We start from the raw sequence: 26,205 nt of genomic DNA, 5'->3' as shown, positions 1-26,205 counted from the left end.
AAAAACAATACTAGGCTCCATAAATATTAAACAATAAAATCAACCATATTCATAAAAAGAATAAATAGTTCAAACCAGTTAACAAATAGAATATCCACAATTTCCCAAACACCAATAAAATATTTCAAAACAGCAGACACATCAAACACTAGGCAATAATTACAACAAATAAAGATAAAAAATAATCCCTCTTTCCATACCTGGGAACTTTTTATTTCCAGATGTCCTAAGATTGTGATGGATTAATGGGGGAGAGGAGGGGAAGACGCGCATGCGCATACACACACACATACTAGGCAGGCTCCCATTCACAAACACAAAACACACACATGCCAGGCAGGCTTCCATTCATAAACTCAAACAACACATCCCAGGCAGGCACCCATTCACACACACACATCCCAGGCTTCCATTTACAAACATATACACACATCCCAGGCTCCCATTCACACACACACACACACACACACACACACACACATCCCAGGCAGGCTTCCATTCATAAACACAAACAACACATCCCAGGCAGGCACCCATTCACACACACACATCCCAGACTTCCATTTACAAACATATACACACATCCCAGGCAGGCTGCCATTCACAAACACAGACATAAAATCCAGGCAGGCTCCCATTCACAACACACAAACATACACACACACAGGCACACTTCTTCTCTCTCTCTTTCATACACACACACACACACACACACACACACACAGAGGCAGGTAGGCTTCCTTTCTCTCACTCACACACACACAAGGCAGGTTCCCATTCTCACACACACACAAAACACAGGCAGGTGCCCATTCACCATCTACACACAAAAACACACCCTAGGCAGGCTCCTATTCATTCACACATACCCCAGGTAGGCTGTCACTTACACACACACACATACGCACATGGAGGCACATACACATTCAGCCAATCTTCCTCTCACACACACACACGCAAGCAGTCTTCCTCTTTCACACAAACACATACAGTCAGGTGTGCTTCCTCTTTCATACACACAAACACACACATTCAGGCAGGCTTACATTTTCTCACACACAGGCAGACTGGTCCATGGCCGCCGCCGAACCCATGGTCTCTCCTCTTTTTTGACTGCTGGCGGTTTGACCTCCACCAACAGCCACACGGCCTCTGCTCTTCTTTGGCCACCAGAGGATTAGGCTCTACCGGTGGCCATGTGACCTCTCCTCTTCTTTGGCTGCTGGCAAGTTGGGCTCCGCCAGCGGCCCTGAAACCTCTCCTGCAGCCACTGCCTCCCCAGGGTGTGCCGCCCCATGCAAACGCATGGTACGCACACATAGTCGCTTTGGGCCTGGTATTAGCATACTTGGGAACTTTTGACTTCCAGCCACCCTAAGATTACCATGGATTAGTGGGGTGGGGGGGGGAACGGGGGGAGGGCAACTGCACAGTGGGACCGGATGCTCACAAATTTGCTCTCATAAACACTCTTACATGTTCACACTTACTTTCACTGCTCATTCTCTCACATTCTCACTTGTCCATTTACACCTTTACTTCTGCCATTCTTCCACCAACACACACACACTCACTCACTCACGTCTCTCCCTCTTCCATACACACATGCCCACTCACTTTCACACCCATGCTCACTTGCACTCAGCTCTCTCCTATTCACCCACATACACTCTCGGATCTCTTCTTCCTACACAAATACACACTCACTCACTCACGTCTCTCCCATACACACATGCCCACTCACTTTCACACCCATGCTTTCTTGCACTCAGCTCTCTCCTACTCACCCACATACACTCTCAGATCTCTTCTTCCTACACAAACACTCACTCACTCTCACAGACATGCTCAGTCATTCTCCCTCCTCCCCTTTCAAAACACACTAGTGACAGCAGACTCTAACTTGGGTTCCTGGAGCAGCAGCAGCCTCTTCCTTCTCCTCCTGTGCTGCGGAAGTGGACACTGCCTGTTTCTCTCTCCTCGTTTGATGCACGGGCAGGAAATCGCAATGTCGATTGCCCAAGGCAAACAGGATGGGGCGGGCAAGTGGCTGGATACAGGAAACAGGCTGTGCAGGAGCAAGTGGTGTCACGAGGAAGCGAAGTTAAGAGTTAAAAAGGTCCGGAGATGGTAGAAATCACTGTCGAGTTCCTCCTTTTTCAGCCGCGCAAGACCATTGATGTTCCTTTCTTCTTTCCGGGTCCAAGCAGATTGGTTTTGCTGCAGCACCTGGAGATTTCCGGTATTGGCCCGGAGACCCGGTAATTCTTTTAGAATTCCGGAGTCCCTGGGCCAAATCCGGAGAGTTCCCAGGTGAAGGCAACATAAATTAAGACGGCGTTCCAGTCAATACATCTACAGGTATCCAAATGTTTAAGGTATTTCCCGAACTTATTACATTTGTTTGACCACAATAGCATCATAAACCATACAGTGTTCCACTAGTAATGCACATCCAAAAGAGTTCAGGCCTTCCAACTCAAAAGAATTTGTTTTACTGCAAGAGAAAGTATAACTCTCGTAGTATTAACTCATTTAACAGAAGCTGATCCTGAAATAAAACGGATTTCAAAATAAAAACTGGGTATGTGATATTCCCAGATATCTGACACCGGTTTCCAAACTTTAACCCAATAAAGGTAAATATTATTACTGTAAAACTATAGGAGAGCAAAGGTGCCAGTTTCAGAATGGAAAAAAAACAACATAATTTCTCAGTAGCAAGTTTAGCACTGAATAACTTAATTGAAGTCCATATGGCTGCATGGGCAACAAAATAAAAGACTGAATAACGCTAGCTGAAAGAGACGCCACCAGCATTCCCACGAAATGTGCATAGTAGCGCACTCTAATTCATCTTCCTCTGTTTTTTCCAAGCCAGTGAGGCTGTGCTGCTGTAGCCTCCTCAGTAATTATAATAAAACTCAGAAACTGGATGCCCAGGCCTAAAACTTAGTTCACAAATCTTCAGGCATTTAAAATATTGAGCCGGAGCCAAATGAAACTGCTCAGAGTTCAGTGAAAAGGAATGGAAGATATCATCCTACATAATTTGATCCAATAATCGAATCCCAGAAGCTTGCCGTGTTGGCGAGAAAACGACTCTCGTATTATCAGAAAAGTTGAGTTGGATCATAACCATATTTTCTTCCAAGGAATTTTGGGTTTTGCATCTGACTCACATAGCACTTTATGGGGGTAATTTTCAAGGGATTTCTGCAAGCAAAAAAGGTGCTTTACGCACATACGTGGCCTTTTGCAAAACTGCCCACCTGATTTACAGGTAAGTGTGTGTGCAGACGAGCGTCTGAGTTTACCCGGAGAGGAATTGGGGGTAGGCGTTTGGGCTTAGGAGCATACTTTGTAAAATGTGGTAGATATGGCAGGATCATTTTCAACACCTGCTGCTGCTGTGTATAATAAACATGTTCTGAAAATCCGTGTACCCTATTGCGTGGATTTGTGGCATAAGTTATGCGGAATGTTTGACAATCACCCTCTGTTTGTGTCCCGTAGTTTATTGAGTAGCGTTTATTAACTTGTCTAGGCAGATTCACCCCCAGTAAAGAAGGTAAAGGAAGGGGCTAAAAATGTTTCAAGTGCCTAGTTGGGAGTGGCTGTTAGAATGAAATGATGAGTTGTAAGTTAAATTGTATGTGATTCGATTGTTAAATTACTTTAGAGTTATTAAAGGTAAAACAGTTCACAAATGTAAATAAATAAATAAGAGGAGACACTAATTTTCTTTCAAACAAAAAGCAAAAAGGGAACCAATCCAGTTCCTTTGTGATCACTTTGTAGTGTGCCTTCTGTTTATGTTTATGTATTTAATATTTCTATTTTCCCTTTTCCAGAATGAGTTCAAGGTGGAGTGCAGTATAAAATCCTCCAATATAAATGACTTATAATACTGTGACAGTGTTAGTGCATACAATTTCTGAGAGTTCTTGATTCAGGAGATTGAGCTAAGGTTTTAGTTTTATTCTGTAAATTCAAATAAAAATTGGGATTCGTTTTATTCTTTGATTTTGAAATCAGTGCATTTGAAAATAATTATGAATAACTTCTACATAAGATGGCTGACATTTAATATCTGCTTGGTCAATGCAGCCTCACTTGGGGTTCTTTCTGTCTCAATGTACTGAAGGAAGGCTCCTTCTGTTGGGCCCTGCAGTCTCTCTCAGCAACCTCCTATCTCTCCCTTATTTTAATTCCTCACCAATATCTCCATCCATTGTTTACTTTTTCCTCTCCCCCCTCTATCACCAATTCACTCTCTCCCCCTTCCTCTCCCCTTTTCTCCCCCTTTATCTTCCTCTCTTTTCTCCGTTTCCCATCTTTCTCTCTTTCCTTTCTCCTCCCTCCATCTTCCTCTTCCTGCCTTTCACTTCTGCATCTCTTCCCTCCATGTTTCACCTCTCCTCCTTCCCCTCCTCTCATTTCCTTTTTCAAGTTCCTCTCCTCCTCTCTAGGATGACCAGTTGACCGCGCTGTTTCAGGAACAGGCAGGTTTAGTCCTGATGTCACCCCATGGACCTTTAATTCTCTTGTTCTTAGAGAAATCAGAACTACAAGTCCATGCTTGGGTTGTATTCAGACCTGGATCAATCTGTCCTGCAAAATTAGAGCCAGTTTGTCATGGTATTCCCCTCTCTGCCTTTCTGAAATGTTCGTTATCCTTTTCCCCACACTCAGAAGTCAGAGCTTCAGCAGCTGCAGGTGAGCGAGCCAGCAGCATGGGGAGAAAGGGAGCTGCACTCATAGTTCCTGAAGCTGCTCCTCTTGCCCCCAGTGCATGCTTCATGTTTGGAAAGGAGGCAAACATTGAGGGAAGGATTAGTATCTGTTGGAAGTAGGAGCGTGCTCTCGCCTTGCCTCCGTGTTGCTGGTGAGCCCGCCTGCCATTGCTGCTGCTCTGGCTTCCAGGCCGTGAGTTTGGGGGGGGGGGGGGGGGGGGGGAGACGGAGGAGTGGCTTTTGTTTGGACAGTGGGATGTGCTTCAGTGGGCCGTGGCCAATCCTTTTCCTCATGGCGGGCTTTTCCTTGTGCAACACTCCCTTTAGTCTGGACAGAGGCTTGTTGACCCTGACATCACTGACTTTTCTATCATGGCCAGTTGTGATGCGTTTTGAGGGGTTTTTTTTGTAACGGGCAGGGCATTTGGCTGTGAGGTAGACCTTGAAAAATCCTGATTTCCAAATCAATTGAAGGGAGTATATCGAATGCTTTTGAATTTACCCCTCCAATCATATTTGCTCTGTTGTTAATGGGCATACCCACTGATCACAGATTCGGGGCGGGGGGGGGGGTAGTTTAGAGGGTATTATACTTTAATTCTGATTTTCTCATTGTTTTGTTGACTTACTGGCTGATTTATTTTACCTAGGGCCTCCTGGAGCAAAAGGCAGGAGAGGACATAACGGGGAGCCAGGTATGTTCTTCAGCTGGGCAACTGCTTTGCTTTTTTGACTTCACAGGCTTTTGCAGAGTGATACAACGAAAAGCTTGCAAAAATTCCTAAAGGTGCAAGTTAAAATTTGCGCCCCCCCAGGGGGGGGGGGGGATTCTGTGCATCTACACAGCACAGAATTTGTGCTTATTTCCCCACCTGTGCAGAATTTGACCCTTAGCGCTCGGATTTTGGTGGTGGTGGGAGGGGTGACGAGAAGGCAGCTGTCTTACACTTGCCAATGCTCACTAGATCAGGAGGAAGGTGATTGTCTTGGTGCCATGGGTGGCTGAAGGGGGGAAAAAAGAAGGTCTCCTTTTATCTGCCGGCTGCTGCCTCCTCCTCCTCCTCCTTCTTTCCCCCTTCGGCAGCGTACAAGCTGATTGGGCTGGCGGAAGCCTTCTCGTTCACCGGTCCTCTGTCGATATTCCAGAGCTCTTCGGCCCCCCCTCCCCCACACCGTTCCCCACAGCCCGACACATACTAAGCACCGCCAGCCCTGAGGTTGGAAGCTCTTCCGAGCTGGGCCCGCTTGCAAGTTTGTGTTTGGGGTACTTTTAGGGTCCTTCAATTTCAGTTTAAACCGATTCTTACCCATAAATTCCCGGAACTTTCCAGAAATGACAAATGGGTTCAGTCCGATCTTCACCCTGATTTTAGGCTGATTAAAGAGCGGCTCCAGAGCTGCAGAGGCAGTGTCTCAAGGCCTCCAGCAACTATTGGGAGTCAGTACGGGCCAAAGCACCCGCAGTGTTTCAAGTCCCGCCCTCCAGTGCCCCTGATGTGGATTTCAAGTCCTGCCCCCCCCCCCCTCCCCCAGGCAGCCAACGTGCCTGCTGCTTGAAGGTGGCCTTGTCCACCAGAAGCACTTCCCGGCAGGCTCCCTGGCCCCAGGCTGCAGAGCACGGGCTCCTCATTAAGCAGGACCCCGAAGAAGAGAGGAGAAGCCTGGAGCCCCCCACCAGTAAGAATGAATGCAGCTGCAGTGGGTGGGGGGAAGAGGGAGGAGATTCTCGGAGCTGAGGGGAGAAAAAGGGACCTGCCAGGCAGGGGATGGGCTAGAGACAGGGATGCTGCTGAGTGGGAGAATCTGCTTAATGTTTTCTTGTCCTGACTCCTGTCCACCAAAATTAACTCCGAAATTTACCCAGTCACATTTTTCCAATGGTCTTCTCCTGTTTTTGTTCTTGTCGTCATAAACCCTGATAAATTCCCGGGAAAATTTTAAAAACTGAAAATGAAGGTCCCTGGGTATTTTTAACCATCCTGGAGCCTGAGGCCTGCAGGGGAGAAAGAGCGAGAGCTGCAGGATGGGAGAAAGGTTAAGACAGGGAACAGGAGAAAGTAAGCTGGAAGGAGGGGTTTAAAACTGGAGGGGAAAAAGAGCGAGCTGGGGATTGAACCTGGGAAGGAGAGGAAGGCAGAGAGTGAAAACTGTTAGGGGGAGGGGGGGGAGTTTGCACCTGGGAAGGGGCAAGAGGAGGAGATAAAATGTCAAAGAGAAAGAGCTGAACCTGGAGGAAAGGAGGGAACCTGGAAATTAAGCAGAAATAGTGGGGGAGGGGGGTTTGAACCTGGGAGAGAGGCAGGGGTTGGAGTTTAAATTTGGAAGGGGTCAAGAGAGAGAGCTGAGGAGAGGGTAGCAAAGAGCAGGGGAGGGCTGGGGAGGGAGGGAAGAAAAAGAGAGAGCTGGGGGGGGGGGGGGGGGTTGAGCCTTGTGCATATTTCACAGCTCTTCTGGAGGAATTCAGCACACAAATTTTAAAATTCTGTATCTCCGAGTCATTTTTTTCTGTATCGCACTGAACATTGTCACTCAAAGACAATTATTGTATTGTTATTTTGACAAACAGCATGCGGAATTGTTAAAAGGTTTTCTGCAGAATGTTTAATGTTATTGCACAGAGATCCCCCCGCCCCCCCCCCCCCCAAGATTATAAGTTTAAACACTGAATTTAGTGATTACAATAAATGCAAACTCTGAAGCAAGGTGTTTCTGAAGCAGGAAAAATTAGGGTGAAAATCAGTATAAACTGAATAATGTTTTTGTTTGGGTTTTTTTGCAATAACCAGGGACTTATTTGCTAAAAATCAGTTGAAACTAAAAATGAGGACTCTGTAGATAAAATAGGTCAATCAGACTGGTTTGCACCCCTTGAAGAGCAGACTTGTAAACCCCTGCCCTGGATGAGTATTAGGTTTTCCATGGACAAATACATGGTAATGCACTTGGGGCACAAGGATAGGCAGACGCAGCAGACACATTGAACAGGGGCGTATTTGTTGTCAGAATCCTAGGAAAAAGACCTGAGCATATTAATACCTATAGCACGTGAATGCAATCTGCTGTGAAGCATCTAAAAGGTGGAATATAAATCAAATAAAATTAATTAATTGATTGATAAAGGAGAATGAATGAGTACGTAGGTGCATGTGGATGCGCAGTAAATGAGGAATGGTAGCTAAAGGTAAAAGATGCTACCCGTTCATTAAACATGGCCCTCTTTTGGGAATGGGGCTATTTTTGGGCCACTAAACTTACAAAAGGGACATGGGGGCTCCTGTAGGCTGAAAGACTGTCCAGCGTTGGACTATTTTCCTTTTGAAAAATAAGATTAAGGGGGATTTATTTTACACTATATTAAGAATGGGTAAACTGGTTTTGATTAAATCCAAACTCCACTGGAACCCGGGAAGGTTCAGGTAATGAATCAAATTAGGACAAGTCGCAAACCAGTTCAAATAAATTTTCACCTGACTCACATCATATTAGCTTGGTTTGGATATAGATATTCACAGATCTGTACTTTATACTTACATAATTCTGATTCATATTATTGTTGAATAATTTGAATCTTCAGATATTTGGGCCTTCGGAACTGGTAATTTTTCACTTGTGTTATCTACAAGCAGGGGTGGATTGGCCTATTGGGGGATCGGGCATCCCCCGGTGGGCCGATCGCTCTAGTCACGTGGTCTGCCGTGCGCAGCCGTGACAGAGCCGCGCTCGGCAGACCACGTGATGCGTCTTGGGCCAGCCTGGGCAGCGAATACCCGGGCCGCTCCGACATCATGAATCTGCTGCTGTCTACAAGCATGTGGTTATGTATAGATTAAACAATGCCGTAATGACATATACAGGACACACTTGGTACTGAACATACCTCTCAACCTGCTAAGACGTTAGTGAGTTAGATTCCTATGATTTACAGTTAGATTTTTGTAATTTATCGTTGGAGTATGTTTGATAGTGAAGCAAACAAATCCATTGAAGAATATGGAGGTGAATGACTTGTGTATGAGAGTGACTTCTTTCCCATCAGATGTCACCCTTACCAAGAGGGCAAGTGGAGGGTATAACTTAACCATGATCCAGACTGAAGAGTGAAGGCACCGTTGCTCCTAAATTAAGTTCTGACGTACTGATTGGATTGTTTAAATTTTTAAGATAGGACTGTAGTCTTGGTAGGGAGGATGTGGTCAAAGCTTCCAGCATAGCTGGGTTTAAAATGGGTTTGGACAAGTTCTGGAGTAAAAGTCCATAAACCAGAATTAGCCTGGTAGACTTGGGAAAGCCACTGCTTATCCCTGGGAGTGAGCAACAAGGATTGGATCTATTCTTTGGTATTTGCTGGGTACTTGTGACCCAGATTGGCCACTGGGAGACAGGATGCTGGGTTTAATGGACCTTTGTTTTGACTCAGTGTGGCACCTTTTATGTTCTGATGCTCCTGGTATACTTTTCTTTATTAAGGTAGACTACAAGTACTCCAAAACCCACATCTAACATATTACTGAATTTGACTAGAGATGGGGGGGGGCAGGGGATGTTTACACCATGACATCTCCCTCTCCAATAGCAAAAACACTCCTTGTTTGCCCAACTCCAAATATTCTTGGATTTGTAATACTGAATTTTGGATTCTCTTTCCTTCTTTCCATCTGGTTCTCATGTATGGAGCCAGCGTACATAGCTTCCAGTATTTTTCTCTTTTTAACTTCAATTTCTCCTTTCGCATATTGGTCCAATGCTGAGAAGTCACCTCTGGCTGATTGTGGGGGGGAGGAGGGTCGCTAGATGCTGGCATAAGAGTTACAGACGTGCTTAACTCTGTCCTCCCTTCAGTAGCACTCCTAACCCTCAAGGCACCAAAGCCCGGAGTGGGGAATCCTAGTCAAATCTCCCACTTTGAAATGCAGAATGCTGTGGCCACTGGGCCAGTGTCCCTTAATTATAACTTAATCTTGATAACGAGGTGGCTGGGGGGAAGGGGGACAGTGCTTGTTAGGGATGACACCTGTGAGACTTCGTGCGCACTGGCTGGTTTGAGTTGCTGACTGTGACAGGTCTCCTGGCATCCAAGCATTGCAACAAGATCCCTGCAAAGTTCTCGACTGTCAGACGTCCAGATCTGAGGGGGGGGGGGGTGCAAGGAAGGGCGTAGAGTTGCAACTAGAAATATGTGGATCCCATAGCAACAGGCTTTGTGGCATAATGAAAATCAGGGAGTGGACTGAACACTTTTGGCAGATGGGCATGATGAAAAGCGAGCAGTGACTCTATCCTGCCAGTAGTGAAGAGTGCAAAGAAGTTCAGTTCAGGGAAAGATTTTCATGCCAACAGAGCCCTGTTGCAAAAAAAAAAAAAAGGGGGCAGCTTTTCAAAATGATAAATTAATAGGAACTCAAGAAATACAAATATTTTACGGCAGCTGGGAGCTCGGAACTAAAGTTTGGCTTCTGACACTTCTAAAGTTGCTTTCCCTTGCATGGGAAAAAAAAGGGGGCAGCTTTTCAAAATGATAAATTAATAGGAACTCAAGAAATACAAATCTTTTCAAAATAGGCTTGACGGGAAATCTGTGAATGTCCTGTAAAATACCAACAAGCTGAAAGCGTTCTTTTTTTTTTATTGTTAGCTGTGTAAGTTTGACTGGATGTTGGATTTCCTAGTCAGTTTCAGCAAAGAGGTTCAGATTTTGCGCAGAGTATTTTGAAATTTGCTTTAGAAACTTTGGAAAATCAAGAAGTGAAGCTGCGTTGGATTTTCCTCATATCTGCTGGGAAAATGCCAATGAACTTGAACTAAGCCGAAATGCTCGGAAATAATGGTCAATAAACCAAAAGAATGTATCAGTCGATACCTTTTTATTAGACTAACTTAATACATGCCTTGACTAGCTTTCAGGAGCTGTACTCTATTAGGTTGAGCTGTTGAAGATAGTACAGTTCCCGAAAGCTAGTCAAAAAATGTACTCAGTCCAACTGAAAGGTACCACCTTCTAGATATTTAGTTTATTGACCCTTATTTCTGTGCAGCAGTGTGGACTGACATGGCAGCCATACCACTTTATCCTACCTGGAATGCTAAAATTTAGTTTTTCAGCTCTTTTTTTATTATTATCTAGAATTTTTTAACTCATGAAAATGAGAAACTAATTTTAGAAGCAGAAATGAGAGCAAACCATCAGCCCAGCAAACTTATTTATTTATTTATTTATTTCAAATTTTTTTTTTTTATATACCGGCATTCGAGACAGCAGTCACATCATGCTGGTTCACATAAAACAGGGGTGCATAGTAAACATAACTATAACAAAGGTGCTGAAAAGGCAGTTACATATAACAGGGTGATAAGAACTTGGATGAGAAGGAAGAGAAAGGATAGGTTATTAATTTACATATGTAAAACAATAGAATGGATAACCAAGTTGTAGTTGGAGATTAGTTGACTATGTTGGCGTCCGGGAAGGCTTGTAAGAATATCCAGGTCTTTAGTCTTTTTTTGAAGGTTGAGATGCAAGGTTCTGTTCTGAGATTTGAGGGGATGGAGTTCCATAACGGTGGGATGGCTGTAGAGAAAGCCCGGTCTCTTAGTGTGCAGTGTCTGGTAGATTTGGATGGTGGTACCTGTAGCGATCCCTTGTATGCATCTCTTGTCGGTCTTGACGAATGGCAGTGCACCTCAGTCTCCTGAATTGCTGTACCTCTAATGCTTTTCTAGTACGGAATCTATTTACCGCTCTGGCAGTGCATGTCCCACAACCTTGATCTGCAACAAGTTTGCTATTCCACTACCGGGCCTTCTGATCTAGGTTACTGACACGCCTTCGTAGTGCAGCACGCCTTTGTTCCATGCTGATGAATTTCATATAGCTCTCACAGTGCACCTCTTTATGGACTTACCAAAAATCCCTCCTATGCCAGTCTGAAACCTTCACATAGCCAAACATGCTTCCAAACCAGCCCTCGGGGTAGAAAGCTCCCTTTTTATTGATCAAAACATTTCATTAGTTTTTCAGCCCCTCCATCCTAAAAATCCTTTGACTTCACATTTCCATGGAAAATTGCTGCCATTGCCTTCTTTTGTTCTTTGGATCGCCTTTCAGATGCTGGGATAGATGCAGTGGTTCTCAAGCCAGTCCTTGGGATACACCAAGCCACTCAGGTTTTCAGGATATCTATAATGAATACACATGAGATAGATTTGGGTGCACTGCCTGCGTTGTATGCATATCTATCTCATGCGTATTCATTGTGGATATCCTGAAAACTGTGGCTGGGTATGTCCCAAGGTTTGCGTTCAGAGCCACTTTATTAGTTCACCTTACTGCAGAACAGGAGTAGGCAACCTCCAGTCCCCAGACGCACCAATCTACTTGGGTTTCAGGATATTCCTAATGAAAATGCATGAGATAGATTTGTATACACATTGCTTCAATTGTATACAAATCTATCTCATTGATATTCATTAGGGATATCCTGAAAACATGAGCAGACTGGTGTCCATGAGGCCTTTTCCAGTAGTTGGGCCACTCATAACCTATTAGTGCCTCTAAACTCTGACCTACTATATCACCTACTAGTTACCTGGGCCTACCATGCCAATTGTGTCAGCTTCTGTGATATGGACAGGTATTTGTTAGGGACACTCCAAGAATAATAACATAATAAGGGTCTTTGGGTAATGCACCAAATTGTAAGTCTGCAAGCTCTGCATTTTCAGTGAGGGCTGTAGCTTCTCACTGGAAAGAGCCGGGAAGGGTCCTCTGTACCCCTATCATCCCAGACAACATTTGTCTAACCTGCTCATAACCCCCAGTGATAGGAATTCTTTCCCCCTCTCCCAAAGAGATTTAGTCCAGTGCTTGACCACCCTTACATTTAGAAAGTTCTTCTTGTCTAACCTAACTCTCTGCTAATGTAATTTAATCTCACTACTACTTGTCTATTTCTCAGTGGAGAGAGAGAGAATGCCTGATCATTGCCCTCATTAGTTTCTTTTATATCATGTCTCATGAAGTCAGACTATTCCAATGCTACAGCAGCAATGTCTGAATATATTTATTATTGCTTCTTGCCACATCACAAATTGCATCGGTAACTCCTGCTTCTCTGTGAATCATAGAAATTTGCACTGATTACTTCTGCTTCCTAGTTTATTTATAATGTGGCTTTTTTCAATGGCATACGTGGGAAGATGATTTTTTAACTGCACCAAAAAGCTGGACTTTGCTCATTTTTTTTATGTGGGAAGGAGATGAGATGAATAGTGTTTGAGGAGTAGACATGGGATACTGCTCTTGTGGTCTGGTTCAAAGCCAGGTTTGTATCTTTGAATTTTGCTTCAGTCTAACTTGGGGAATCAGTGATAACAGCCCATTTTGACTTGGTTTGAATCTAACTGATTATTTTCCAAAACCCACAAGGGCTTGGATTGGTCTAATTTGTGACAATATTCACAGGTTCAAAGTAAACAAATCAAGTGCAAATCTTCCAGTATATTAAGAACAAATACAAATATCTGTATACAAACTGGGCCGGTTCTCTGCAACGAAGATGGAAATTCTAGTGTTGCCCCAGATGCTTCAGATTTATCCAAATTAATATGAGGACTGCCCCAGTCTGACCCTTCCCATTGCCCACTCAATCTCATAATAAATTTCATATGTAATCCAAACTGGTTCTATCTCTAGGATCATTGTTTAATCTGTTCAACCTGATTAAGGCTGAATTTAGTTAGGCCTTGCAGATGAGTTACGTAATGATTTCTTTTGCGCAGTTGACACTTTATCTTTGAATTAAGTGATATGTGACTATGAATGGAAAGCAGAGTTACTTAGTTACACTGGGGTCGATATTAAAAGGCATGTACCTGGTTAACTTTACAGTTATTTATTTATTTATCTGGGTAAATACCCACTTTTGAATGTCAGCGTCACCTATCCCGCAGAATTGTAGCTGTTTTAAGTTATCTGTCTAAAATGTAGCCGGATAATCTAGGAATATTTCAACGACGTTCCAGGGCGGAACTGAGGGAGCCAAATAAGTTATTTGGCTATGTCTAGACTTGGGCTCAGGCAGGTTTAAAGTTAGCCGGGAACGTGTTCCCGGCTAACTTTAACTTAATCAGCGATATTCAAAGAATAGCATCGGTGAAGCAATGCGTGCAGTAAATGTTAAAAAAAAAAAAAAGCTTCCTTGCAGGCCTTGTGGCCTGATCCCCCATCTTCCTATGCAAGGGAAAGCAACTTTAGAAGTGTCAGAAGCCAACTCTAGTTCTGAGCTCCCAGTTGCCGTAAGATATTTGGGGGGTGCAGGTGAAGTAGGAGGGTTAGGGTGCGGGCTGTCGTGACAGAGGAGGGTGGCTGTGGGAACCTTCGCGTAATTTATGTTTGGACTTTTTGGGGGGAGGGAGGGAGGCTTTCAGGCCTACAGGTCCTGCAGCATTTTCTACATATTCTGGGTGGAGGAGGGGAGAGGGGGAGAGGGAGATCAGCTGGCAGGGCCAACATTGGTTTTGCTGGGCTGGAGGGGTAGGGAAGCTTGCTTTTTTTTTTTTTTAATTATTTTTACTGCAAATGCTGCTTAACCGGTTAAGTTAACGTTAACCAGGAACACGTTCCCAGATAACTTTGAAACCTAACTGATGATATTCATACATAGCTGGTTACGTTGCAGAGTTATCCAGGTAGATCTAGCCGAATAACTTTATTTGGAGATATTCAGCGGGATGTTTATCCCGCTGAATATCCCTGAAGTGATTATCCCTGAAGTGATTACTTATCCATTTAAGGGGTTTTTATATCTTGACCTCATTAACCTTAAGGAAGCAGTATTATTTGGTGGTAAAGTACATACATATATATCACAACTGGAAAAGTTGCAGCACAAACTGCTAGATGAAAGAAGAAAGGAAAGAAATCTGTAGAATGAAGGTGCATTGCAATCTAAGTCTTGACTTTAAAACTGATAGACTAATCATGTAAAATCACTTATGGATCTTTTCTTTTTCTTTCTCTTTCAGGGTTGCCTGTAAGTAGAAGACGTGCCAGTGACCTTTTTCTAAGAGTGCCTGATGGTAAAAAAGCACTGAGGGTGGGGATGAGCGGAGGTTGGGGAGGGTCCCTAACTTATTTCCTCCTCTTTACTTGATCCCTGAGACCCTCCGAACCTCCACAGCAGGCTGCATTTCTCAAGTATTTTTGGCTATGCTTATTCTGGACCTTACTTTCTGCGTTAATGAAGTTGGAGAGAGAACAGCAAGCTTGCTTAACTGGGCGCACAATTTAAACCGAATGAGCGAAAATTGGCAGTTACTTGCCAACTGAACCAAAAGAAACCCAGGCACAAGGCTTATACTCAGCATCAAAAGCTCCATTTCTATAGAAGATTACGACAACACCTTTCTGAAAGATCTAGTATAGTAAATTCTCACCAATTATTTCCCAGAACTCTCCATCCTGCACCGCACTACAAAATCACACCTCTAGGAGCAATTAGGCCACCACCAGGAAGGGGGAAGGGGGCAATCCCCCTACGACATGGTATTGCTGTCACTGGATGTATTGTCCATCGCAACAGCTTTCCAGTGTTGCCATATGCTTGGTGTATGATTGTAGTGGGGACAGTTCATTGTTTGAAACCCTATCCCAATCAACTCTCTTCTTTAATTAATACCTTTGAAGGTTAATTTCTTTTTCAAAGAGATTTATTTTGCTGAGCAGCATTTCAAAAAAATCAGCTATACAGCATAGCGTTGAAATACATCTGCGAATATGGTACATGGTGTTGATACTCTATGCATTCTTCAAGAGACAAAATTAACTAATAAATAGGCTGATGCAATGTAGTGCGTGGAAAACAGGCGCTCATGATTGAGCGCCCGCTCTCCTAACGCATGCCGATCGACCTCTCCGGGGCGCCCGATGCAAAATGCAAATGGGCTGCCACGGTAAAAAAGGAGGTGCAAGGAAAGATGACTGTCAGCGGGTTAGGAAAATAGGTGCTCAATTTTACGAGCCTCCCTTTTCCTAACCTGATCTCCGGCACCCTTTTTTTTTTTTTTTTTTTTACTTAACTTCTTTTTTCAGTTCCTCCGACTTAATATTGCCATGATATTAAGTCAGAGGAACTACAGAAAAGCATTTTTTTCTGCTTTTTTGTCAACTTTAGGAGCTTCTCAGAACTTAATGCCTGATCCGGAGCAGGCATTAATTTCTGAGTGCAAAAATGTGCATGTCTGGCACACATTTTTTTTTGCTTCGGGAGGTAATAGCTAATAGCCTCATCAACGTGAATTTACATGTGATGAGCACTATTAGCTTCGTGGGGGGGGGGTTGGATGCGCGTTTTGGACGCGCCAATCCCCTTCATCCAAAATGCACGTCCAACCACGGGTTAACCAGTGCGTAGACATTTAAGCTTGGAAATAGCCCTTGTGGTTTTAACAAATGAGGTAAGATATTAAACACTGAGCTTATTCTTGTGTCTATATAAGCCACTACTTATCCCGGCATTTATAAATTAAACCAACCATTATACTTTAAAGTATAATGCTCTTCAGCCCTGCGATCGATCCCGGAGCAAGGTGGTAGCTAGGCCTGCGCGATCGGCGCCTCAAGCCCGTCGGGGTAAGGCCTCTTTAACCTACATCTACCCCACATGGGCTTACCCGCCGACCACGAGGCGGTCCCTCCTTACATGCCGTTTCGCTGAGCCCTGCCTCCGTTCCTTCACGCCGGTCCTGGAAGCAGCCTTGCCGTTGCAGCCAACCAGACTCCAGACGCCGTGGTGACCTCAAGAAGCGACGTCCCCGAAGCATTTAAATCCCCGGCACGATTCCGGCTTCTCTCTCTTCAGCCCTGCGATCGATCCCGGAGCGAGGTGGTAGCTAGGCCTGCACGATCGGCGCTGCAAGCCCGTCGGGTAAGGCCTCTTTAACCTACACCTACCCCACACGGGCTTACCCGCCGACCACGAGGCGGTCCCTCCTTACCTGCCGTTTCGCTGAGCCCTGCCTACGTTCCTTCACGCCGGTCCCGGAAGCAGCCTTGCCATTGCAGCTTCGCTGGGGCTTTAAATTTGCCTCCCCTATCCTGGCGTCGCGCGCACGAAGGAGCGTGACAAAGGGGCCCCTTTGTGCGCCCCTTCATGCGCCTCTTCAAAGCGCACAACCTTTCTCCCTGCACTGTTACCCTATTTCGCTTTTATTTTATCTAGTGATCTCTGCCACCCTCCTCCCCTTGAGAAACCCCCCATATAGCAAATCCTCTACTCTTCCTGATTCCCCCCCTTCTTTCATAGCAACTGAAAAAAAAAAATGCCTCCCTACACATGCCACTGTCCCTTTCCCCCTCAACACAGATACCCCACAAAATTCTCCCCCCTTCAACCCTACCCTACCTTTCCTCTTCAAAGGAGACTGACTCCCATCCTGATATCCCCCCTTACTCAATTCCTTGGCCTATCCCTAATATCTATACTCCTCCTCAATGCCCAATCTCTCCAAAAGAAAACACATCTACTCCACGACCTCCTAACCGACTCCAACCCTGAAATTTGTGCCATAACGGAAACATGGTTTAAGCCCCATGATACCCCCCTCATTAACCAGTTACCCACAGACACTTATGACTTTTTCTCCATTCCCCGTAAACGGAAGAGGGGTGGGGGCCTACTCCTGGCTGCAAAGAAAGAACACAAACTCTCACCTCAAAACTGCAACCTTCCCAGCCAATATGAAGTTGGCCTCTTTAAATCCAAAACCCTCCAAATTTGCCTCATCTACACCCCCCCTGGCCTGTTAGAAAACGATTCCTCCCCACTCATTGAATTCTTTGCCGACTCTCTATCCACAGACCTTCCTACTATCCTCCTTGGTGACTTCAACCTACACGTTGATGCCACTCCACAATCTCCTGCCTGTGAAGCCTTTCTATCCTCCCTCGAGGCCATGGGATTTATACAACTCATACACTCCCCCACTCACAAGGCTGGCCATACTTTAGACCTTATCTTCACCAACTCACCATTCACCATCTTTGATCCCCCCCTTTGCACCCCCATACCATGGTCAGACCACTCAATCATTCAAACTACCCTGACTCTTCAGCAGTCCACCTCCCCTGCCCCCACCCAGTCACAATCCTTTAAATACCGAAAATCATGTACACTTGATACCCTGTCCAATGCATGCTCCGACGTATCCATTCAACTTGACCTTTCTTCAGCTGACAATGCTTTCAACTCATGGCATGACATCACCCTCAACATAGCAAACACACTCTGCCCCATCACTACAAAAAACATTAAACCTGCCTGTTCAAATAAAAAATCATGGTACTCCACTGAGCTCAAGAACCTCAAAATCCTCCTCAGAACCTTGGAAAGACATTGGCGCAAACATCCCTCCCCAGCAAGCAAAACTGCCTACTACCAGCTCATGCACCAATACAGGAATGCCATTAATTCGACCAAGCGAGAATATTACGCCAAAAAAATTCATAACTTCCAATTCAACCCCAAGGCGCTTTTCACAATGGTCTCGAACCTTACCAACTCCACCCCCACACAACCCACTACTCCCACCACAAAAAATCACTGCAACAAACTTGCGCTCTTCTTTCAAAACAAGGTTTCTTCTCTTACAGCACGCTTCTCGTCTAACCCATACACCGTGACCCCTACCTTCCTCAAGCTCTCCGCCACCCTCTCCTCCTTTGACTCATCCTCGTCCCTTGAAATTGAAAACATATTAAAAAAAATGAGACCCTCCTCCCATCCCTACCAAACTCCTCCTAGCTATTCCCAAAACCATTGCCAAACCTCTCTCTACTATCTGCAACTGTTCCTTAGAACAAGGCACAGTCCCCAATTTTCTAAAGCAGGCTGTGGTGAAACCCATCCTTAAAAAATCTAGCCTTGACCCTGCTGTTTTAGCCAATTTCAGACCTATTTCCAACCTCCCATTCCTATCTAAAATCCTGGAAAAGCTAGTCAACTCTCATCTCTCTGATTACCTAGAACAACACAACATTCTTCCCTCCACACAAAAACCTCAGCACTGAAAAATTGCTTCTATCCCTAGCCGACACCATTATCAGAGGATTTGACTCTGGAAATTCATTTCTTCTCGCCATGTTAGACATTTCCGCTGCATTTGATACTGTTAACCATTTCACACTACTCCACATTCTTAGTAACATCGGAATCTCCGGCACTGCCCTCTCCTGGATTAAATCATACTTACAAGACCGTCACTACACAGTTTCCACTGGCATTAATGAATCTGACCCAATAAGCCTTGACCGAGGTGTTCCTCAAGGCTCCTCTCTTTCCTCCACTCTTTTTAACATTTACATGCTCCCCTTGACCACCCTCCTTACCAAGCTTGGCGTAAAACACTTTATCTTTGCAGACGATGTTCAAATTCTGTTCCCCTTCACTGACTCCCTCCAAACCGCTCTTCTTAACTGGGAATCATGCTTGACTGCTATCAACCAGCTTCTCACTGACATGCACCTTGCTCTGAATCCACAAAAAACTGAACTCCTGGTCATCTCCAACAAACATACCCCTCCCGCCATCCCCCTTGGGTTCTCCACCATGTCTTTCCCCTCCCACACCCGTAACCTTGGTATCCATATTGACAACCAGCTCTCTCTCAAACCCTTCATTAAATCTATTCTAAGTGACTGCTACTTCAAACTCCAAACAATCAAGAAACTCAGACCTCTCCTATACTTCTCTGATTTCCGCACAGTACTACAGTCTATTATATTTTCCAAAATAGACTACTGTAACTCACTCCTCCTTGGCCTCCCTGCCACACACACCAGACCACTACAACTCCTGCAGAATGCTGCAGCACGCATCCTTACTAATACCAGAAAACATGACCACATTACCCCGACACTCATCGAACTCCACTGGCTGCCAATACAATCCCGCATCCTTTTCAAAGCCCTTTCCCTTATACATAAAAGCATCAACAATGAGAACACTGACTGGATAAACCCCCCTCTACTTCCTCGTAACTCCACCAGACCAACTCGTCTTGCTCTCCAAGGAACTCTCCGCACCCCCTCTATCAAATCCACCAAACTTATTACCACAATGAATAGAGCGTTCTCACTGGCCGGCCCCACCCTATGGAACTCCATGCCCCCAGATCTACACACAGAGTCTTCCACTCCCAAATTCAAAAAAAAGCTAAAAACCTGGCTGTTCCTACAGGCCTACCCTTCATGCGACCTCCACCAGTCTGACAACCCACAGAGCTGCAGTTAGTACCACTGCTCTGAACTATTGCAGCTAATACCACCGCTCTGAACTTCCTTTTACAACTCCCTACCTCCTCACCTTGTGTCAACAATTATTTAGACTTCTTATGCTGTCCCCCCCTCTCCCCCTGCTATAACTCTCCCTGAAACCCTACCCATTTAAGAGTTTGCTCGACCCCTAACTACCCAATCACACTATGGTTTACTTTCCCTGTAACACCATTATGCCTGTAATACGCTCTTGCCTTCCCTGTTACTCAATCACACTATGGACTATGGACTGTTTCTATGGACTGTTTCTCTAACCAAATTATGGTCTATATACCATCGAATTCTGTAAATAGTTTCTCAGTTACACAGTTTATCTTGTTATTGTAAGTTACTGTACATTTTGTTCCTGTTCTATGTAAGGGCATTCCCAACTAGTTATAAGTTATATGTAAACCGATACGATGTGCAAACGGTTGTCGGTATATAAAATTCTCTAAATAAATAAATAAAGTGAAGTGAGACCATCATAACAGGAAAGCTCGCACATTTGAAGTCTCAAATTTTTCTCACAAATGTGTTTCAGATCCCACTTCTCTTAAAGCATTTGAGCACCCATCCCGACATGGGACAAGTTTCAAAGGAATATCTGCTTTAAGGGAGAACCTCCATCCCAACTTCAATTTCAACATCGGCACCCATTTCATTCTGCCATGAAATCTATAAAGGGAAGGAGAAGGAGGGCCATTCAAGTATCACCAATAATGAAGCGCCACATCACTCATTGCTTAATTAATCAGTCCAGTTCCCCATTCAAACTGGAAGGTTGCACAAATTTCAATTTAAAAATCCACAATAATTCAAGCTGGCAAGTCTGCCACCCCCCCCCCCCCTTCCCCTATTATAAAGGTTTTACATGCTCTAATGCAGTCTAGTGCAATTCCGCAAAAGTTTGTTGATGAAAAACATAATGAGACTCCAATGGGGCTTCAAGCTCGTGAGTTGAGATACAACTCTGGGGTTCTATCAAACATGGCTTGATGGCTTGTTTAGTTCTGCCCGCATATACCAGTTTACAGGGGCAAACGATGATATAAACTGCTCATGCTGACGTGCATGTAGTATAGCTGTTCTGATGGATCACTTCCCCCAAACTCAAGTAACCCTTCAAGAGTTTTATCAGACAGAACAATGGTGACAAGCATAATGTCCAATGTCTAATACTTCTGGAGGACGCTCAATAGATGGTAAATCAAAGTGAACCACTGTATCACAAAGGTTTCTGCCTCTGCCTTATGCAATCCGTGGAGGTTCTGGGAACACCTTGTGTAACAACAGTACATGCCAATCATCATAAATGATTTCAACAATTTTTGCAGACCTATCAGAATGTTGTAGTAAACAAAGTTTCCTCATTGTCTCAATACTGCTGAAATCATAAAAGCTGATGATTAGCATATAAGGCCATTTATAAATGTTCTTATACAGGCTATCAGCTCTCTTGTTATTTCTACTGAATCTCGCAAATGTGTGAGATTCCCTGTGATGATGATCCTTCTTCACTTATTTCAGAGGTTGCCAACTCCAGTCCTTGAAAGACACAAACAAGCCAGGTTTTTAGGATATCCACAGTGCATATGCATGAGGCAGATTTGCATACAATGGAAGCAATGCATGCAAATCTGCCTCATGCATATTCATTGTGGATATCCTGAAAACCAGACTTCTGTGTGGCTCTTGAGGACCGAAGTTGGCCAACTCTGACTTATTTAATGTGATTAAAGTATAATGGTGGATTAATTTATAAATGTCTGGATAAAGCAGTGGTTTACATAATGTATGTTTCTTTTCCTTGATTTTTGGGAGGGTTGTATATGATGCTTGTGTCTATAGACATGAGTTCTGCTTTTGATATTGTGGATCATGATTTACTCTTGTTACATTTGAAAGAATTGGGAATTATCAGGCAGGATTTAAAATAGTTTGTCTTTTTTGGAAGAACATTCTTTTCAAGTGAGATGAGGGAATAACATTTAATCTTCTAGGAATATGTCATATGGTTTTCCACAGGGTTCAGTTCTTTCCCTTTGTTATTTAATTTGCTTTTGACCCCTCTGCCATGTCTAATTCAGTAATTTTTTTACGCTACTATCTTTATGCTGATGATATTCATGTTGGCATCTTTCAATTCTGATTCAATAACAGATTTGACAAGATTTAATTCATGTTTGGCAAAACTTGTGGATTGGGGGTTGGATTATAGACTTAAGGTCAGTCTTGCCAAATCAGAAGCTGTTTGGTTTGGCAGATGTAAATCTGGTGTCAAATTATCTCCTCAAATGAATAATGTTAGTATTTGTTGCGCTGGAGGTGGACCCTTGGCCTGGCGCAAAATTGGTACGGCCCTCTGAGGGATCCCAGAGGGCGCCTGCCACCTGGAGGCGGAGCACACAAGGATACACAGGAACTTCACCAATAACAGTCTGGGGACTCTGCGGGTTGAGCCCTTGGATTCCCAGACCGCCTGGGTTTAGGTGGGCCTCTGGGGGTCTCCCGGAGAGATGACGGAGAGGTGTGCCCACCAAGAGAAGAGGTGTGCGGCTGTCGGCGAACAGGCGAGCTAGACCATAATCGAGAGTACCGGAGACCACGGGAACAAAGCAGGAACTGAAGGTCCTCCGGGTAGAATAGGCAGCACCTAGTGGTCCAGCTCGAAGAGGGCCAAAGGCAGTCTTGAAGCAGGCGGGCCTGGTGGTCACGGGAGTAGCGAAGAGAGTGTCCGAATGGAGCACAAGGGTCAAAGCCAGGGTATCTGTCCGAGGATGGTCAGACAAAGCGAGGGTCAGTTCCAGGTATCAGTCCGAGCGTAGTCAAAGGCAGGCAGTGGTCAGTTCCAGGTATCAATCCGAGCGTAGTCAAAGGCAGGCAGTGGTCAGTTCCAGGTATCAATCCGAGCGTAGTCAAAGGCAGGCAGTGGTCAGTTCCAGGTATCAATCTGAGTGTAGTGAAAGGTAGGCAGAATTCAGTTCCAAGAATCAGTCCAAGCATGGTCAGAGACAGGCCGAGATCAGTACCGGGTATCAGTCCGAGGAGTACAACCTGGGTAGCGAGTCGAGGAACAGGACTCAGTAACAATGGAACTCAGGAACAGACGCTGGAACACTGCAGGACCACGGGAACACAGGAGCAAGGCAGGAACACTGGAACAGGTACAGGAATACTGGAATGCAGGAGCACTGGAACAAGCACGGAGCAAGGAACACTAGAACAAGCACAGGAACAAGGAACACTGGAACAAGCACAGGAACAAACACAGGAACAAGGATGGCAAACTAGCTTCACACTGAGGTGATGACCCGATTGCCAAGGCGAGGGTCTGAGGTGCAGGCCCTCACTTATATACTGAGACTAAGTAACATCATCGGGACGCACCGCAGAGTAGTTACCCGCCCTTGGCCCTTTAAAGGGCCGGGCAATCCGCGTGTGTGTGCCTAGGGGTGGAGTCGAGGCAGAGGAGAATGCCGAGACCCTGCATGGGGCGAGAAGTGAGGCCTGGGATGCCAAAGCGCTGGAGGCAGCCGGGTACACCGCTGCCCTGAGACGGGGGTGCAGACGACTGACTGCGGCAGTGAGAGAGGAAGGCCCTGGACCTATGGAGCTTGGAACAAGGTGAGCAGGCCCGGGCGCAACAGTATTCTTTTGGTTGAAGTAATTAAAATACTTGTAATCAGCTTAGATAGTTGTCTCTCAATGTCTAAAGAAATATCTTTGTTGACAATATCTGTGTTTTTTTGGTCTTCAGTCAATTCGCAGATTGGCACCATTTCTATCAAAAGCTGATTTGACAATGGTTTCTTGTTCATTGGTGTTGTCGACAATTGACTGTTGTAATGCATTGTATACAGGTATCACTGAATCTAAGCTCAGAAGACTTCAATTGCTTCAAAATTCAGCTGCAAGGATTGTTTACGAAGCTTCTAAATTTGACCATGTTTTGCCTTGTATTGGCTTCCAGTTCACTGTAGACTGTTTAAAGTACTGTGTTTGGAAAACTTATTGTTGTCTTACAAACTGATACGATTGTTAAGGTCTTCACAAAAGGAATTGTTAAGGCTGCTATCACCCCTTGAGGCTTCTCTTGAGGGTACGAGGCAAACAACGTTTCAATATCAGACCCCAGTACTTTGGAATACTTTGCTGCAAGACATATGTACCAAGAAGAATTTTTTTTTAAGTTTAGGAAATTTATTAAATCTTAGTTGTTCAGCCAGGTTTTAGATTAATTGCTGGTATAATCTAACTTTTTCTTTTGCTCATTTCCTATGGATAATTTGGTTTTATATGAGTCTTTTGATTTATTATTTAGTATGATTTAATTAATTTTTATTTTATTTGCTTTTCTTGAGTATGATATATTATTTTTATATTTTGATTGTAAACTGGTTTGTTGTTGACATATTGAAAATAGATAAAGTAAAAATAAATTACCATTACCATTTTCCTTTCTGGGGTTACCAGCAGTCAGTAAGAAAAGTGATCAAAAGCCACAACAATGGTTGACTTCACAGGGATCTTACAGCAGAGATAAGCAGCACAGCAAAACAAAATACACTTTACAGTTTGTACCTGGTGTATATCCTAGAACAGTGTTAACCAATCTTTTCAAGCCCAAGACACATTCTGCACTAACTAAGTGGCACATCAGCCTCCATGAAGCAGGCAATACGAAACACATGGTCAAAAGAAGAGCTAGGGAAGCACTGAAAAACATCATCAGTTTCTCTTCCAAATTTTAAAACAAAGATAGATCGGGGCAGAGACACACATGGACCCCTCACAATAAAGCAGCTTTCCAGTGACTTTTGAAATTAATCGATGTGCCTCTGATGTGGCTCTGGTGGCTCCCTCCCACACCACCAGCTTTAAGCAGGTATGGTTATCTATTTAAATGTAATTACAAATCATAACAAAGAAAGGTATGACAGAGATCCTAAGTCACATAGCGATCCAAAAGCAATAGCAAGCTGAAAGATAATAATTTAGGAAACCTAGAGGCGTGTGTAAGACCCACTTAATTTTTGACTTGTTTGTATTGTTCTGGATGCGTTCAGTTGGATGGAACTGTTCATGCTCCGTTTGTAATCTTTGTTATCTTGCATACCTGTTGAGACAATAAAAACAGATTATATACAAAAAAAAATATAATTACAGATATACATAAATATAGAAAGACAGACATGGGTGTGTTTATATACAGTATATATAGTATGCAGATACCTTTTGCTGGTTTTATTCATCAGTTGTTTACTGGGAATTTCTCCCACCATCTCCTTGGCTTTTCTGTTATTGGAGGATGAAGTGAAAGTTGCATTTGTGAGTCATCCACAGTTTCAGCACATCTTTTCAGTAACCCTTCCTTGGGCTTCAGCCACAACCCACATAGGATCATTTCAACATTCCCTACTCTTTGGTCAGCTGTGTTGCTTCTCTGCAGCCAACCTGATAGCCAGTGATATTGGAATAGGTATATTGTGCTATATATGTGTAAGACCTAAAAATGATTTGCAGATTACTTTTACTTCTCAAAATAAGAGCGCCATAATCTCATGGGCACACCTTTCAATTTAGCTGCCACTGTAAAGCTATTGATGCCTTGGGAACAACTTTGCCCAATATCATATTAATACTGACCTCAGCAATTAATACTTCCTCTTGTTTCTCTCTCACTAACAATTGCATATCACTGGGAATAACTGTAACACTGCATATCCCCCCCCCCCCCCCCCACACACACACAATGCATACCCCTGTTTCTAACAACATAATCTGTTGCTGCAGAAAGGATTACAGTCAAGGAATTATTATGGTAACAGGGGCCAATCAACAACAGCATGATTTCAGTTGGAAAGGAGGTAAAATTGTATACTAGTGTTTTCTTAAGCAACTATTGCAAATAAAGGCTCAGACGAAGCTAAGTTCAGAAAATTTAGATAAAATATAGATATATATTAAATTGTGGCCCAAAAATACAATTTTTCATGTAGTCCTGGAAGTGTCAGTAATAGTTTTTAAGTTGCAATAGTTTTGTGACAGCTGCAGCTCACTGGCAGACTTCAGTCCAAAATGTTTGGTGATGCCTTCTTGTAAGCTTAGGAAATAGTCATTTCACAGCCACAGACCAAAAATATGCTTTTCATTTTTTAC

At 44.1% G+C, this 26,205-nt stretch overlaps 1 protein-coding gene across 1 annotated transcript in view; it reads left to right on the top strand.

The window, feature by feature from the left end:
• Nucleotides 1-26,205, top strand: part of COL13A1 (collagen type XIII alpha 1 chain) — a 578,485-nt gene that overhangs the window by 174,621 nt on the left and 377,659 nt on the right. The window contains exons 3-4 of the mRNA XM_029610690.1: nt 5,387-5,431; nt 14,757-14,764. Of these exons, the coding sequence (XP_029466550.1) occupies nt 5,387-5,431; nt 14,757-14,764 (53 nt within the window). The remainder of the gene's footprint in view (nt 1-5,386; nt 5,432-14,756; nt 14,765-26,205) is intronic.

Source organism: Rhinatrema bivittatum, chromosome 7, assembly GCF_901001135.1.
Source record: "Rhinatrema bivittatum chromosome 7, aRhiBiv1.1, whole genome shotgun sequence".
NCBI classification, from domain to species: domain Eukaryota; kingdom Metazoa; phylum Chordata; class Amphibia; order Gymnophiona; family Rhinatrematidae; genus Rhinatrema; species Rhinatrema bivittatum.
The sequence above is the reverse complement of the archived record's forward strand: the minus strand, read 5'-3'. Positions and strand labels throughout refer to the sequence as shown.